The sequence below is a fragment of the Carassius gibelio genome, chromosome A22 (genome assembly GCF_023724105.1).
Source record: "Carassius gibelio isolate Cgi1373 ecotype wild population from Czech Republic chromosome A22, carGib1.2-hapl.c, whole genome shotgun sequence".
Taxonomy (NCBI): domain Eukaryota; kingdom Metazoa; phylum Chordata; class Actinopteri; order Cypriniformes; family Cyprinidae; genus Carassius; species Carassius gibelio.
Window position 1 is genome coordinate 13,192,360 of NC_068392.1, and position 14,887 is coordinate 13,207,246.

Consider the following 14,887-nt stretch of genomic DNA (forward strand, 5'->3'; position numbering starts at 1 on the left):
CCATGAGGGAGGAACTAACGAATGATTGACAGCTCAGGGGTCAAATGAACAGCCTCTCCCAGAGCCTTAAAAGGACCGGAAATGCCGTTTTTACTAAATCCAGTCATGTACAAAAATACAAGTCGGTACAGTTTCAAAAGTGTTTAATAATGTCCTTTAGATAGAAAACATAATAGTGCACACACACGTTTTTATTACACAGTGGTTAAGATTCTCCTCGTTGAAGGATGCTTGCATTTTTAAACGAAAAAGGTGTGGCAATGTCAAACTTTATATAATCATGCAACACTTTAGAAGTAAGACAGATCCAAAGTGCAATAGACAATTTATAAAATAAAAGTAAATACTTATTTCAAAAAAACTGACACATGTAATCATAATAATTCACTCTTGACTGCAGTGGTCTGGTCATCTAAATCATAGCGAAGTTCAGCCACTAAAAAGACAAAAAGATTGTTTTAATACGTACTTATACATTTTTTATTTTTTTTTATAATCCTATAGCATGACATACCTGCTGAAAGTCCAGCTCAATGAAGCCACTTTGGTGGGGATCCAGCTTTTTGAATACCCCTGAAAAGGAGAGGTACATTCACTAATAATGCTCCAGAGCTACAGTGGTGCTGACCCAACACTAGGGCCTATTATAACATTTCCTATGATGATTTTAGGACTAAATTAGCCACAATATTTAATAACCAAACACCCAAAGGACTTACGGAACATCATCTCCAGACGCATGAGACAGGCCACATAGTTATCAAAGTCAAGAGTCATGTCTGTCTCGGCATAACGTGCAACCAGCAGCTGAAATATAGTGTTATTAAGAGTGAAACCTAGAAGAAGAAAGAGAACAAAAAAAGTTAATATTAAAACATGCCGCCAAAATGATTTCTGTTTGTAGATGTGTGAGTATCTGAGACTCACCGGCTTCTTTCAGCGCCATGCGCATTTCTGGAGTGCTTATGGTTCCCGAATTATCAATGTCATTCTTCTTGTAAATTCCCTGGGGTTATTATAAAATGGAGCAACATGTCATGACATTTAGAAATCATTTCAAATGGATAATTGTGTTCTCTTGCGGGTGGATCTCTTACAAGGTATCGCTGAATTTTCTTCCACAGAGTGGCGAACTCTCCCAAACCCAGTTTTCCATTCCCACTGTCCTGAGATACAGTTAAGGGAATTTTACATTTCAAAAACACACCAAATTCTTGTAATTCCCGGCTCAACCACATACATCACATTAACACAAACAACAAAACGCGAGCAGTTTAGCAACTTTGAGGATACATCCATGAGGTTCACCATGATACGACACGTATCCAAACTGAAGCCGTCGGTCTTTATATCAGTTCCTACAAAAGAACACATCAAGCAGTTCCTCAGACTCCTCCTTAGATCTCAAGCGGAAATTAAGGACGCAAGAGTACTTACGTTTTGCAATGATTTTGTTTAAGATAGTTGAGAGCTCTGAGGCTGAGATTTCCATGTCCTTTAGAGAGAAGTATGCATCAGTTACTATGCTTTTCAAAAAATATGAGTGCTTACTGCATAACAAGTCGTCTCTACTTACAGCTCCAGCAAGTTTTACAAACATGCTTCTGAATCCAGAATCAACTTCACTGTCTGAGACAACCTCCTAAAACAAGAGGAAGTACATGTTCAAGAAGACCTTTTAGCAATATGTTGACTACCACCAAAAATATTATTATTATATTTATTATTTATTTATGAATTAGTAGTAGTAGTAGTCATTGTTGTTATTAAATGTATTCGTACAATTATTATTAAATAAGAAATAAATATTATTTTTAATTTAATGTATTATTTATAAATTTTGTAACAATGAAAAATATTATTAACAGTCGGTAGCTATGTTTTCATCCATTTATGCAAATTTTAAGACATTGTATCCTGGATGAAAACACCAAATTGTGATAAAAAAGTAAAATTTTCATAACATATGTATGCATTTAACTGAGGTCAATCATTTTTATATGCGACAAGATATGCGCATAAACTGTGGAAATGTGTGGAAACGAATTCATCAAATAAATGTCTCGATGTAAAACAAATTCGTCAAGTGTCTTTGCCTCAACAGATCACGTGATCGGATAAGTGTTTTATTCGCAAATGTTTTTTTGTGTGATATTCCAATTTTCGGCTGTTGACTTTTAAGAGCTTTACGATCTTAAGAGTTGCTTACATCAGGTAGTACAGCATCCACAGGGTCATCACACGGTCTAGGAGTAAACATAAGATTATCCAATCAAATTCATAAACAAGTATTCAAAATAAAAGTATACACAGTCATAGTATAGTACATAGGTGAGATATGTTACAGTGTTTCGGTCTGTTTTTCGGAAAAGACGCGCAGACAAAAGTCTCCATCCTTGTTGGCTTCGAAGGTGGATGGCACGACGAGGTACTCTCCAGGCGGCAGCTTGAAGCGCGTGCAGACCTCCCTCAGGTTAACGAAAGTCTCAGAGCGAGCTTTTTGTGCGTGCGTCAGGAAGAAGTTCTTATCGAGGTGCACGTCGCGCTGACCGTGAAACTGATAGAGACAATGGCCAATCAGTGAGCCAGAAATGCTTCGATTAATGGTATCACTGGTCAAAAGAAATGCCACGCCCCTTTTTGAAGTTAAACTCTTACCTGCGAAGGTAACTGTTGAAACAAACAAAAAGAAAATGTTGATTTGATGTTATATATGTGTAATCTGGGAGGTGTACTGAAGTAATTATGTTCATTTCCTCTCCATTTGTGTCTCCACCCACCTCGTAAATAGCGAAGCCGATAGTATGCATGTCCTCTCCCGCTTTCCTCAGACGGCGTCGGTTCTTCTGGATCAGTCCCACCACGAAACTGCAGCCCACCTCATTATCACCTGGATCGTCGTCTTCTTCGTTCAGCTTAATCACATACTGAGGATTCATCCAGAATGTGTCTGAGGAGCAATGAATGGATGCCGTCAGCAATATCATTAAACAAACCAAACCAACTGAATTTTGTAATGCATAGATGCAAATACAATTTTTGAAATGCAAATAAAAACATATGCACTTAGTTGAGCCAAATTCTTTTCTTTCCAACAAAAAGATACTGAATGCGCATAAACTATAATCTAAACATTTTTACCAAACAAATTCTTTGATGCACAACAAAAAAGCTTGATGAATGGATGCAGCCATCGCGAATATTACTAAACAAACCAAACCATTATGCTGATTATCACAATTAATTGTCTGTTTTTTTTATGGCTTTCATTATATAATTGTGATTAATTTAAGGGTTCAGTAAATAATTCTGATGTTATCTTTTAATATTTTTGAGTTATTATTTTGTTACTCTTATTACATAGAGTATTCCAAATTCTAAGAATCGATTCAACACCAGCGCAAATTTTTTTTTTTCTACACCACAACAAAATATAGATACTGTGTTTGTGGAAGTAATATTCACTCTGTTTTAAACAATTTGTTAAACATAATCCACTAAATTACTCACTTTCTCATTACAGAGAAAAACTACATTTGAATAAAAAATTTATGAGCTATGAAATTAAACTAGCTGACTGTATAATTTAGCATCAAAACAATCTTGAAAAAAATCTTTGGTGCACATTAGGCCTATACAATTTGTATTCTTACAAAATACATTCATGAAAACAAGATAGAAATCATGAGAAAAAGAAAGGCTTGTTGTAATCTTTCTGTGTGCAAAACGTTGATAAAGTGAAACGCTTCAAACAAAACGCTTAAGCACATCCAGGGTGCACTTGAAGCAACATAAGTCACAGCGCGCTACACTCCACCGAAGTTTATTTCTACTGAAATAAAGTGATTCAAAAACATGAATCTAATACCCAATGTTTGATGTGTGTTTGCGTTTTTGTGTGCTCACAAGGGTTGTTTCTGCAGCCCCCGGCGGTGGAGCCTTTCCTCCATGCGCCGTCGTGGTTGGACACAGACCAGTATTTAATCGAATCGCTGGTGATGGCGTCCGGGGTCAGAGTGCAGATCTCTATACGAGAGTACTGGCTAAGGAACTCTGAGAACGACATCCTGAACGGAGAGAGAAAACACTGAATTTAAAACATACAGAATTTAAAATCCAAGTCTTTAGATTACAGTTGCACTAAATCTCGATCCGTCGATAAACAAGTTTGTAACTGCACCAGAATTCTCCGTCCTCAGCGCTGGCGTTCGGCCGCTCTGAAGCAGGAATACTGTTCCATTCAGATGAACTAAAGCAAAGGAAAAAATATAACCATCAGCTGTGAATTGTTGTCATGATGCATTTTTTATTATGTTATATTTGTTATTAACAAAATTCAACTTCATCACAAAGCCTATACTGCATGGTTGCTACCTTATAATTTCTGAATTGCTATTTCAGTTACATTTAGCTAATTGTATAAACTTATATATAACTGGTGGTAATGAAACCATACCTATCACTCCAGGCTCCAGTCCACTCCACCTGTCCCCAAGGGTTACGCATACGAACCAGCTTCTCCTTGCGGCCACGATAGTTCACCTGAGACAAAGCACAATGTACTCCAATGATAAAATGTATTATAGTATTATTGAAAAGAGAGGCTTGCCAATAACTCCAATCATACCTCGGTCGCCCCCGTGAGAGAGTAAGCATGTCCTTTCACCAGCTTCTGGCGGGTGACGGCTTCTGAATCGGCAGCACTAGTGATCTAAATCACAGAATTTGAAAATAAAACAAGGCTATCTGAAAATGGGCGGGGCTTGTGGCCCGAAAGGGATTGCTGATTGGTCAATAATAATAATTATATATGCTATTCCAACTTCAGTTCAAATATAGGCAGAGGAATCTCACGTCGATGGAGCAGCCCAGCAAAGCTCCAGCCTCCAAGGCTTTCTGGATGATTTGAAACATGTTGGACGGCGCTTTACTCAGCTCGTAGCTCTCAGCGATGCCTCCAGTGAAATCTTCAAAGCCCTCACTGGTGGAGCCTCCTGACAGAGCTTCATAACAGCCGTTTACCCTGCCACAGATCATAAAACACACTGTTAGAGTTAAGAAATGACATGTACGCAAAATCGCACATGTATTTGAGCTCAATTTGAGAAACTATATAAGAACTATTGTAAAACTGTCTCATTTAAATAAACTACCATAAAAATACATTTTTGATACCAAACAAAGATTAAAATAGACTTAATTGTTGTTTCAAAAACCTGAATATCTAAGAAATTATTTTAGGACACATTTAGGAATCATGGAACCACTTCCTTCTCTTTAATGTGATGGTCAAATACTTACAGAGTGGTTAAAATGTATATCTCTATTTTAATACCACTAGCTTTAAATATTGATATATTTATAGACCAAAACCCAGAAGAAAGAACTTCTCGTTCCATCATCTCATAGTCTGTGGTGAACACAAGTTGAAGATATGTTCCTGTTTTATTTTACAACATAAAAAACACCAGTTTTACTCACTTGTGATTTATTTAAAACTTTTACTTTTAGTGATGGTGATGGTAATGTTAAAGCGTCATAAAAAAGTGTCTCACACGGCTATGGGGGATGAACAAAGGCCTTCGGTAGTGAATCAATGTTTTTTTGTAAGAACAATATCCATATTCAAAACGTAATAATCACTTTAATGTAGCTTGCGCTAATAGTTGTGCACAGAAGCAGTTCCGAGGGAATGATGTTTGAGGTCAGGGCTGAACATGCGAACATGCGAATTATGTTTTTAATATGGATATTTTTCTTACAAAAACGCATCGATTTGTTACAGAAGGCCTTTGTTCACCCCCCATAGCCGTGTGTGACACTTTTTTTTAATGGATGTGCTTTTTATTAAACTTCTTTTGGACTGATGCACCCATTGAGTGGCATCAAACAGCCTGAAAGATCAAAGACAACTTTTAAAAATAACTCTGAAAGAGTATACACCTAGGATGACTTCAGGGTGAGTAATTTATTGGCTAATTTTCATTTTTGGGTGAACAAGTCCTTTAAAGTCATGAAATCGGGGGGTGTAGTCCATATATAGCCTACATTTAGCATTTTACTTCTGCCGACTGTATTTAGACTTCAAAAGTCATTAAAACTGTGCCTATTTTTGGAGATTACCATGATAAACAAAACGTGTAAGAATCATAAACTTTTTTTGGTCACAGAGCATATTTTTGGCAATAAAAATCCAATGGAGAAATCTGATTGGGTTTTAGTCAAAGGAACCAAGTTGATGCTTGCGTACAGTTTGGCCAATAAAAACACATCATCACTACATCACTATTATTAATGCTCATGCATGACATCACCATTCTCTTAGTTCACACGAGGGTTCCAGAATTAGAAGGCCATTGGCTGTAAACCCACTTTAACACAGAAAAAATGCAACAAACAACAGATGGATGACATTACGTGTTCAGATGACGATGATTAACATGAAAGAATGAGAGTAAAAGAGAGAAATGCCACTGGCAAGACCATGAGCGCTAAGTTAAAAGCATACTACACAAAATGACACACCCTTTTTTCTGGAAAACACCTGCTGTGGGTAAACCCTGTTGTGGTTGTATGCAAAGCTCACTAACAACAAGATCAAGACCGAATGTGTGTGCTTTTTTTTTTGCACTAGTCTTTTAATTTACATAGAATTGTCCAATCGCCAAATATATGAATATATTAAATTACAATTAATTAAAAAGGTTTAAAAATTATACAAATTGAGAATTACATTCAAACACTGAAAAGATGATTGTGGGTAATAATTCAAATACTTCTAAGGACAAAAATGTCCTTCGAAAGTAAGTTCCACGAATAAGCTGAATATCCGGTTGAAGCAGTTCCAACAAAGTCGAAAAATTTACTTTCTAAGAACTTACTTTCTAACAACAACAAAAAACAAAAACAAGAACACTAACTTAGCATAGGCCTTCTCCAGCAGGGCGCTCCAGAACTCGTTTCCCTCGGCGGAGTGAACAAAAACTAGCTCGCCATCTTTCACCGGCAGCCGGTCATCAATGACAACATCCACCCACTCGCCAAACTGCCAGAACTAAAGGACGGAGGTAAAAGTGTACAGACTCAGGTTATCTATTCAGTCTCAAAAAAGTGTGTCAAACTGCAAAAGACACCCATATATAAAATTAAAACATTATAGAGTCGAACTCTGCATTAACATCAGGAAGCAAAACAAACCAAAAAGTACTTTTTGGACACCTATACTATTCCACCTACACTTTTTGACATGATCTATGTACTCTGACGTTTTTTAGACATTTAGTATGTTAATAACTATGTTTTTTTCTGTTTTTTGTTCATGTACTAGGGTATTACCATACACACTACCATTCAAAATTTGTAATGTTTTTGAAAGAAATAGCTTTTGCTCACCAGTTCTGCATTTATTTGAGCAAAAATACAGTAAAACAGTAATATTGTGAATTTTATTTACAATTTAAAGTAACTGTTTTAAAGTAAATACATAATGTGTCTTAATATATAATTCTCTGATGCAAAGCTGAATTTTCAGCATCATTACTCTCTTCTCACATTCTTTAGTGTCACATGATCCTTCAGAAATCAGTCTAATATGCTGATTTGTTGCTCAGGAAACATTTCTTACTAATACCAATGTTGAAAGCAGTTGAGCATATTTTTTAGAAACATGATACTTTTTTCAGGATTATTTGCTGAATAGAAAATCTTTTCTAACATCATAAGTATCTTTAATGTCACTTTTGATCGATTTAAACTTTGATGAATAAAAGCTTGACATTGAGTAATAATTTATTTCTTACTGACTCTTTTACTGAACTTTTGAATGATAATATAGGTACGGTAATACCATGTTTTTGGTTGTGTACTACAGTCCTACTATATTTTTTAAGGTACTGTATTACTACCGTGATTGTTTTTTGTTTGTTTGTTTTTTTGGACATGAACCATGTATTTTCATGATTTTTTGAACCTACACTATGGTTTTACAATTATTTTTATTTATGAAAATGCACTTTAGTATTACCATGTTTATCTTGTCATGGCAGTACCATGTTTTCTGGACATTTACTACCATGTATCACAAAAGTATTCTTTAAAATAGCTTGGAGTAGGATGTAAACATAATTTTACATGGTTTGTACTCAAATTATTACCTTCAATGTACCATGATACCACCACAGTATTTTTGAGAAGTGTCATATATTTTTCAAATATTATTCATATAATCATAAAAGCACTGAGCAACAAACCACTGCACAAAAACAATGTCCATGTTGGTCATTAGCATGCTTACTCTATAATGCAAAGTTTTACACATTTACTGTAACAGTGTAACTTGCAGACACCTGGAAATGGAAGATTCCGGCATAATTGTCACCAAAACCCTGTCCAGCGGGCACCACTCGCGCCAGAACTTCCTCATTCAGGGTCAGAGAGGCGATGGCCGCTAACAGCCAGCAGTCACCTGGGAGACAACGAGACAGGAAGTAAGATTGGGACTGTGTTTACCACCGCTCTGTGGTCTGTAGCTGAAACAGCCACATACAGCACTGTATTCAGTAAATCTTCAATAGATATGGAAATTCAATGACATATACTTGCATTTTGATTGCAAAATCTAACTTTGACAGCCGTTTTATAAGGTTTGACATTTCAACCTACAGACAAAAAAGAACTGGCACACATTTTAGGAGAAGCAAATGCATGCCACTGTGGTTTTTGTCTCACGCCAAGTGGTTAGCTGCAAATCTAAAACACCAGCCCTGTGTAGGAAATGCAGTCAAGACACAACAGGCTGCTTTTCCTGCAGTCTGCCACATGTATTTCATTAAGTGTGCGTGCATGTTTTCTAATGCAGGAGAAATACAGCCAAGGTCTTCACTCTTTAACTGCAGCCTTTAATAACTAAAGCGGCTGTGTGCAAAAACCCTCTGGCTGGTTTCTGGGTTTGGATGATTTGGATTATGTGTTTGGCTCAGCCGTTCAGTAAACGGTAAACACAAGAAGGACTGAGGCAGCAGAAAGTGAGATTTTTTAGCATATTGTACTATTTAAAAAAGTGAGAAAGAGCTAAATGCTATGAGCCTCGAGTGTTGTTCATATACTATTACAGTATTAATGAGCATTAGGTTAAAAACATGACCCACCCTTATTTGAGGAGTTACATTGTGTGTGTGTTTGCCTCTTCGCAATGAACTTAACCGATTGCTAAAGCTGCATAGAATTAATAACGTGCTTCACCAGAGTATAATGTGCATTATGCAATCACATTTGTTTAGCAAGTAGTGAGTAATGTAACATGTAAATTAACACTATTAGTTATGCATCCAAGAAACAAATATGAATCCAGTTTTACTCCTTTTTTCAGTCAGTTCACACCTAAACTTTTACATTCAGGTGTGAATGCACATATGCCACTTTAAACCCCCATTTAGTTACAACCTATTTGTTGTTGCTCACAAATCATATTGGAGGCTTAAATGCAGGTTAAGATCCCAAAACAGCACGGCTAAAACAAACATGTTTTTAAGATAATCAAGGACAGCGACCAGGTCAGATGATGGTGCGCAAATGTTTACATTTCATCCAAAGCAATGATGTAAATAATTAGTTAACTTTTTATAATGAATCATGCAACGAAGCACATTTATGTTTATTTCACAGAACATTTTTTCACAGTGTGCTAGTAAAAGCTAATTTTCTGGCTGAGGCAGTGCTGACACAGTATTGACAAACAGGTATCGTGTGTTTAAAGAGTTGAGAAGAGGAGAGCGGGAAGAGATCATTGATTCAGTGTGTGAAATAAACAAGTTCATCAGTTTTAGTCAAGTCAGGGGGATTAACAAAGATCCTCAATATTTCTGAATGTTTTGAATCTTTTACCCAGCGCTCCTTGACAGATGTCTGTCCGTGTGGCTCCACCGACGATGAATTGTGGTTTTGAGCACAGCTCCTGCAAGAGAGACCAACAACACCCTGTTTGAAATGCAGAATCAAACTAAAAATGTAATCAGACACAAAACACCGAGATTACATTCATATGTGGGTCCATATACCGAGATAATCCTAAAATATATTTACTTATTAAAATGACATCTGTTAATCTGACCGCCTGGTGAAAGATAGTGGACTGTCTATGAGAAATACTGTCAAACAAGCTAGATGAGGAAACACTTTAGTACGTTGCTTTATTGTAAGACCGCGCGAGCTGAACGCTATATAAGTCTTGCCTCCAGAACTTTTTTTCTTCATTTTTTTATTTATTTATTTATTTGGTTTTACTACGTAAAACGCAACGCTTATGACGCGACCCTAAAAAAAGCAAAGACGCAAGAGCTGAGACGTCAGTTTGACGCATGTGTAGCCATAAAGAAGCAATTAAAATTGCAAACAGAAGGCAAGAACGCGACTTGCGCAAAGAAAGATGAACAAAACATTATTGTACATAAAGAAATAGATTTTAACGATCCAGCATAAACGCAACATACAAATATCAAGTGCACGATTTCCCGTTTAATTAATGAAGCCCTTAATGTTAAAGCGTATGATAGTGAAACAGTACCCCAGGTCGTTTCCATACTATTCCTCTGGTTTTGTGCGAGCTGGGCCCGAGTTCTTTAAAGCCCAGGGATTCGGGTGCGGCTGGGAAATTCGGGTCTGAGAACAGAGTCCCTCTGCTGAGACACTGGCTCCTGAGCGCCTCAAAGTCCTGGTTGAGGTATTTGGTGGCGTTGGCGTTAGTTCCGAACCCTGCAGCCTGCGCTCTCTTCTTGGCCAGGGTAAAGGCGACTCCCGACATTTTCCACTTTTGAAGAGACCGGGGGGAAAAAAAAAATCTGAGAAATGTAAAAATGTCTTGATTCTTCAACTTAGTTTTCTGTGACTCTCCGCCCCAAACTTTCCAGGCGTGGTCAGGCTGTCATGAGCGCGTTACTGCGCGTTTTTACGCACACAGTGAAGAACAGGAAGAGCTGCGTTAACATACCACATCTGACTGATCACGAGTTATTTATGCTGCATTTAGTGTTATAGGCCTACAACAAAATAAATATGAACAGGATTCTGTGTTTTAAAGTTGTTTAGGCTATTGTTTACTGTTTTATCACGATGATGGCAAAGACGTGGAGAAACAGCGATGCTAATTCATCTGTAAATTAATAATGGATTTTGGACAGTAAATAAACTACGTTTATCCACAGAACTTACATTCGTCCAGAAATGTTCGTTTTTTATGTCATTTTCTTCCTAATGCTGCACAAGAGCGCCATCTGCTGGATTACATTTCTAAACGCCCAATTTCCACAATCTTTTGAAGATATCGCTGAGCATTTATTTTACCATAGTAAAATTAAAATTCTGTCTTAAGTAAACTTTTCATCTCAGTTTTTATTATTAAGTTAAATTGAGACAAATCTGCTATTATTTTAATCTTCAATCTATTATGTATCATTTCAGATAGTTTTTTCATGCTTTGATAACTAGCAGAAGACACTTCCATTTTTTGAGGATAAATAAAGAATAAAACAAATGAGAACAATAGAAGCCGTCAGAGGCCCGTTTCACAAAGGAAGTTAAGTGAAAACATGAACCTAACCTGGTCAGAAGCAGGTTTTCTTCGATAAACACAGTTTCTTTCGGTCTCCTCCCCCTTTTTAAACACTTCATTAATGCACACTGGAAAAATGCTCTTCTTATTAAGTGTTTTTTGTTTTCTTTTTTTTCCCCAAGTACAAAATATAAAAAAAATAAAATAAAGATTGCATTTCTATATAAGATGATATAATTATCTTAATGCAAATGGAAAACAAGATTATTCTGAGTGTCTATTACTAAGTGCAAATCTACTGTAGCTCTGCCCTCTATCGACACATAAGGTTAAATATGACACATGTGAATAACGGCTTCAGTGGTGTAGGCAGTAATGTTTTGGGCACGGGAAACTAGCTTGTAACATGATTGTTTGGGTTAAAGTCCGGCTTTTGCAGAGCTCGTTCTTCTCTCTTTTCCCATGTCACATTAAAATTTATTTTCAATAAAAATGAACAAAATGTTCTAAGGGTGGAAGTAAAGTGCCTAACGAGATTTGAATAGTGATACAACTATTTATAATTGTTATAAATATAATCATTTACAATCTGTTATTATAGCTTCCTGTTAATGTATAACAGTCCTGAGGTGCGAATGTATCTGCCAGTATGAAGTATAACTATCATCTAATTATTATTTACACTTAGTCTGTTGCACAGAACTGCTACTTTTACATGGTAAATAGAATATATCACGATTTTCACTGTAATTTTTTTTTTTTTTTTTTTGTAAATAGCATCTAGAGCTACTTGCACTAAGCCTACTGTAAATACTATCTATCGCTTGGAAAGTATGTTAATTCCACTTAGCGTAAATATAGCCACTGCCGTATTTTTCTTATTGGCAGATCATTTGTAAAATAAGAAAAATGCACTTAAAATATTATATATATATATATATATATATATATATATATATATATATATATATATATATATATATATATATATATATATATATATATTTTTTTTTTTTTGTCCGTGAAATACCATAAAATGATTAGCTATTAGTTCATTAATCTAACGTTCTGCCAGTTATCACCTGTGATATTATAACACTGAGAAGAATTGCATTTGTATCGAGTCTGAAGTATGCAGACGGCTTTTTCTGTCGGCGGGAGCTGTTGCCATGGTGAATTGTAATATCAGCGCTCCATTGGTAATGGCTTTTCATAGTTGTGGTGCACGCGCTTAACTCAAAGTCAGTCAATTTAAAGTTGATTAAACCAACTCATTACAGCTGTTCTTTCAGCTGTTCTGTAACCATCTCAGGGTAAGTCAACTCAGAGCTCAAGTTTAAACTCAGAGTTGGTTGAACCTCACTAGTGAAATGGTCCCAGAACTACAGTAAATACAACAGTATACAAGTGCCATGACAAGTCTCAGTTAGTCTAGTACAGATTGCATAGCCAGGGTGTTTTTGTGTGTGTGTGTGTGTGTGTGTGTGTGTGTGTGTGTGTGTGTGTGTGTGTGTGTGTTTTAAATGAAAGACAATATATATATATAAAATAATAATAATAATAATAATAATAATAATAATAATAATAAAACGTCAAAATAGAACTTTGATAAAATATAAAACTAAATGAATAAATATGTTGTAATTAAACTGTATTATTTACAAAGTATAAGCTCTAAAATAAAATAAAACGAAAATATTAAATACAACATTTTAAAAGATTAAATTAAATAAAATAAATAACTTTCTCCTATTTTGTAACAGATTTCAGTATTGATCCTTCATTAAATGAAGCAGAAGATATTAGTCACAGAAGAATTACTGAGTGCGCTTCTAAATAAACAGTTATTAGTTTTAAAAAAAGTTAGTTAATAGCAGTCAGTGTAATAAAACCAGTTGAAAAAAGAAACAGTTACCTTCTATGATTTTATTAATACAGTCGTTTGGTTGTCTTTATAATCTCAATCATTCAGAAATCACACAAAAGGAAATGAAGCAGTTTTACTATTATAAAATCATGTTCATTTTTGTAAGGGTTGGACAAGTATTTTATCTGTAAGTGCACAGCAATTACCAGGCATTTGGGCCCTCTGCAGGCATATTTATATTGTTTATTTATGTTGTATTACATCATGTAGTTTGATGTTTGATGAAACCATATGATTATTATTAACTAACCAATCATTACTGCCTCATTGTTTTTATAATGCATTTTAAGTAATTGTAAATGCTTAGGTCTGTTTTTATTAGGCCTAATAATAATAATAATAATAATTTGTTAATTTGTGGTCTATTCCTATAACAACCATATATATAATATATATATATTATATATATATATATATATATATATATATATATATATATATATATATATATATATATATATATATATATATATATATATAAAATTTTATTTATTTCTTCTTATTATTTTTTTTTTTCGTGGTAAAACCACGGTTAATTTTCGTAAGGGTATGTAAACAGAGAGAATAAGGCAGATGTGTTAGTGGCGTTGAAATTATTACCGATTAACTTAACTTCCTTTGTGAAACGGGCCTCTGACGGCTTCTATTGTTCTCATTTGTTAGTAGCTTTGGATAAAAGCGTCTGCTAAATGATAACATGTAAATGTAAATATATAAATGTAAATGTAAATATATAAAATAATAAAAATAAAAAACCTTTAGATCTCATTCCGCATATGGACATTGTTTATGGTAATCGTTGGCATCCTGAGTAAAACTGCTTCATATTTAACAAAGCATGTAAAACGCAGCGAGCAGAGAGACATGGTAAACACAATACGTCTGTTGCGCATAGCCGCTGTTCCTGGCTATGATATCTTGTGTAATATATTTAAACAATTATTTATCAGTCTTTCTTTACAGATCGCTTAATCATGCAGTCTAGTTCATAACCACCAGAGGGTGCAATTTAACAAGTATAAGCTGATCAAGCAAGATTTAATTTCACTTAATTTCACATTCTTACAAACTGCTTGGAATTTATCTTAAGAAATGTCTTACAATTATTTCTTAATAAGACTTTTGTGAATCCGGCCACTGAAGCCCACTGATTGAGACAAACTTATAGTAGAAGCTGTTAAAAGCACTATAGCTGTGTCCCAAAGTTAAGTGCATGGAGTGTTACAGCGGTGCGAAGAAAGATGTCCCAAACTGAGGTGTGTGGACTCCAAAGTGCGGATTTGAAGTCCAATTGTGTCACAGAGTCACAACATAAGCTGTCCCAAAGTCAGAATGCTCACTCTGAAGATCGCATTTAAAGTGCAAATGCGGCACCACAATGAAACGAAGGTTGACGAAATTTGGAAGTGACTTAA

General features: G+C 35.3%; 1 protein-coding gene across 1 annotated transcript; it reads right to left on the bottom strand.

The window, feature by feature from the left end:
- Positions 1-126: 126 nt before the first annotated feature.
- Positions 127-10,916, bottom strand: capn2b (calpain 2, (m/II) large subunit b). Its single transcript, XM_052538611.1, has 21 exons — positions 10,562-10,916; positions 9,883-9,952; positions 8,346-8,464; positions 6,921-7,054; positions 4,855-5,023; positions 4,628-4,711; positions 4,457-4,542; positions 4,181-4,249; positions 3,907-4,067; positions 2,781-2,950; positions 2,659-2,670; positions 2,346-2,557; positions 2,210-2,246; positions 1,577-1,642; positions 1,438-1,495; positions 1,294-1,358; positions 1,098-1,166; positions 928-1,006; positions 720-836; positions 515-573; positions 127-436 (listed from the first exon to the last, which is right to left on the bottom strand). Exons 1-21 carry the CDS (start codon positions 10,796-10,798, stop codon positions 413-415), a joined length of 2,097 nt encoding a protein of 698 aa, XP_052394571.1. The 5' UTR covers positions 10,799-10,916; the 3' UTR covers positions 127-412.
- Positions 10,917-14,887: the final 3,971 nt, after the last annotated feature.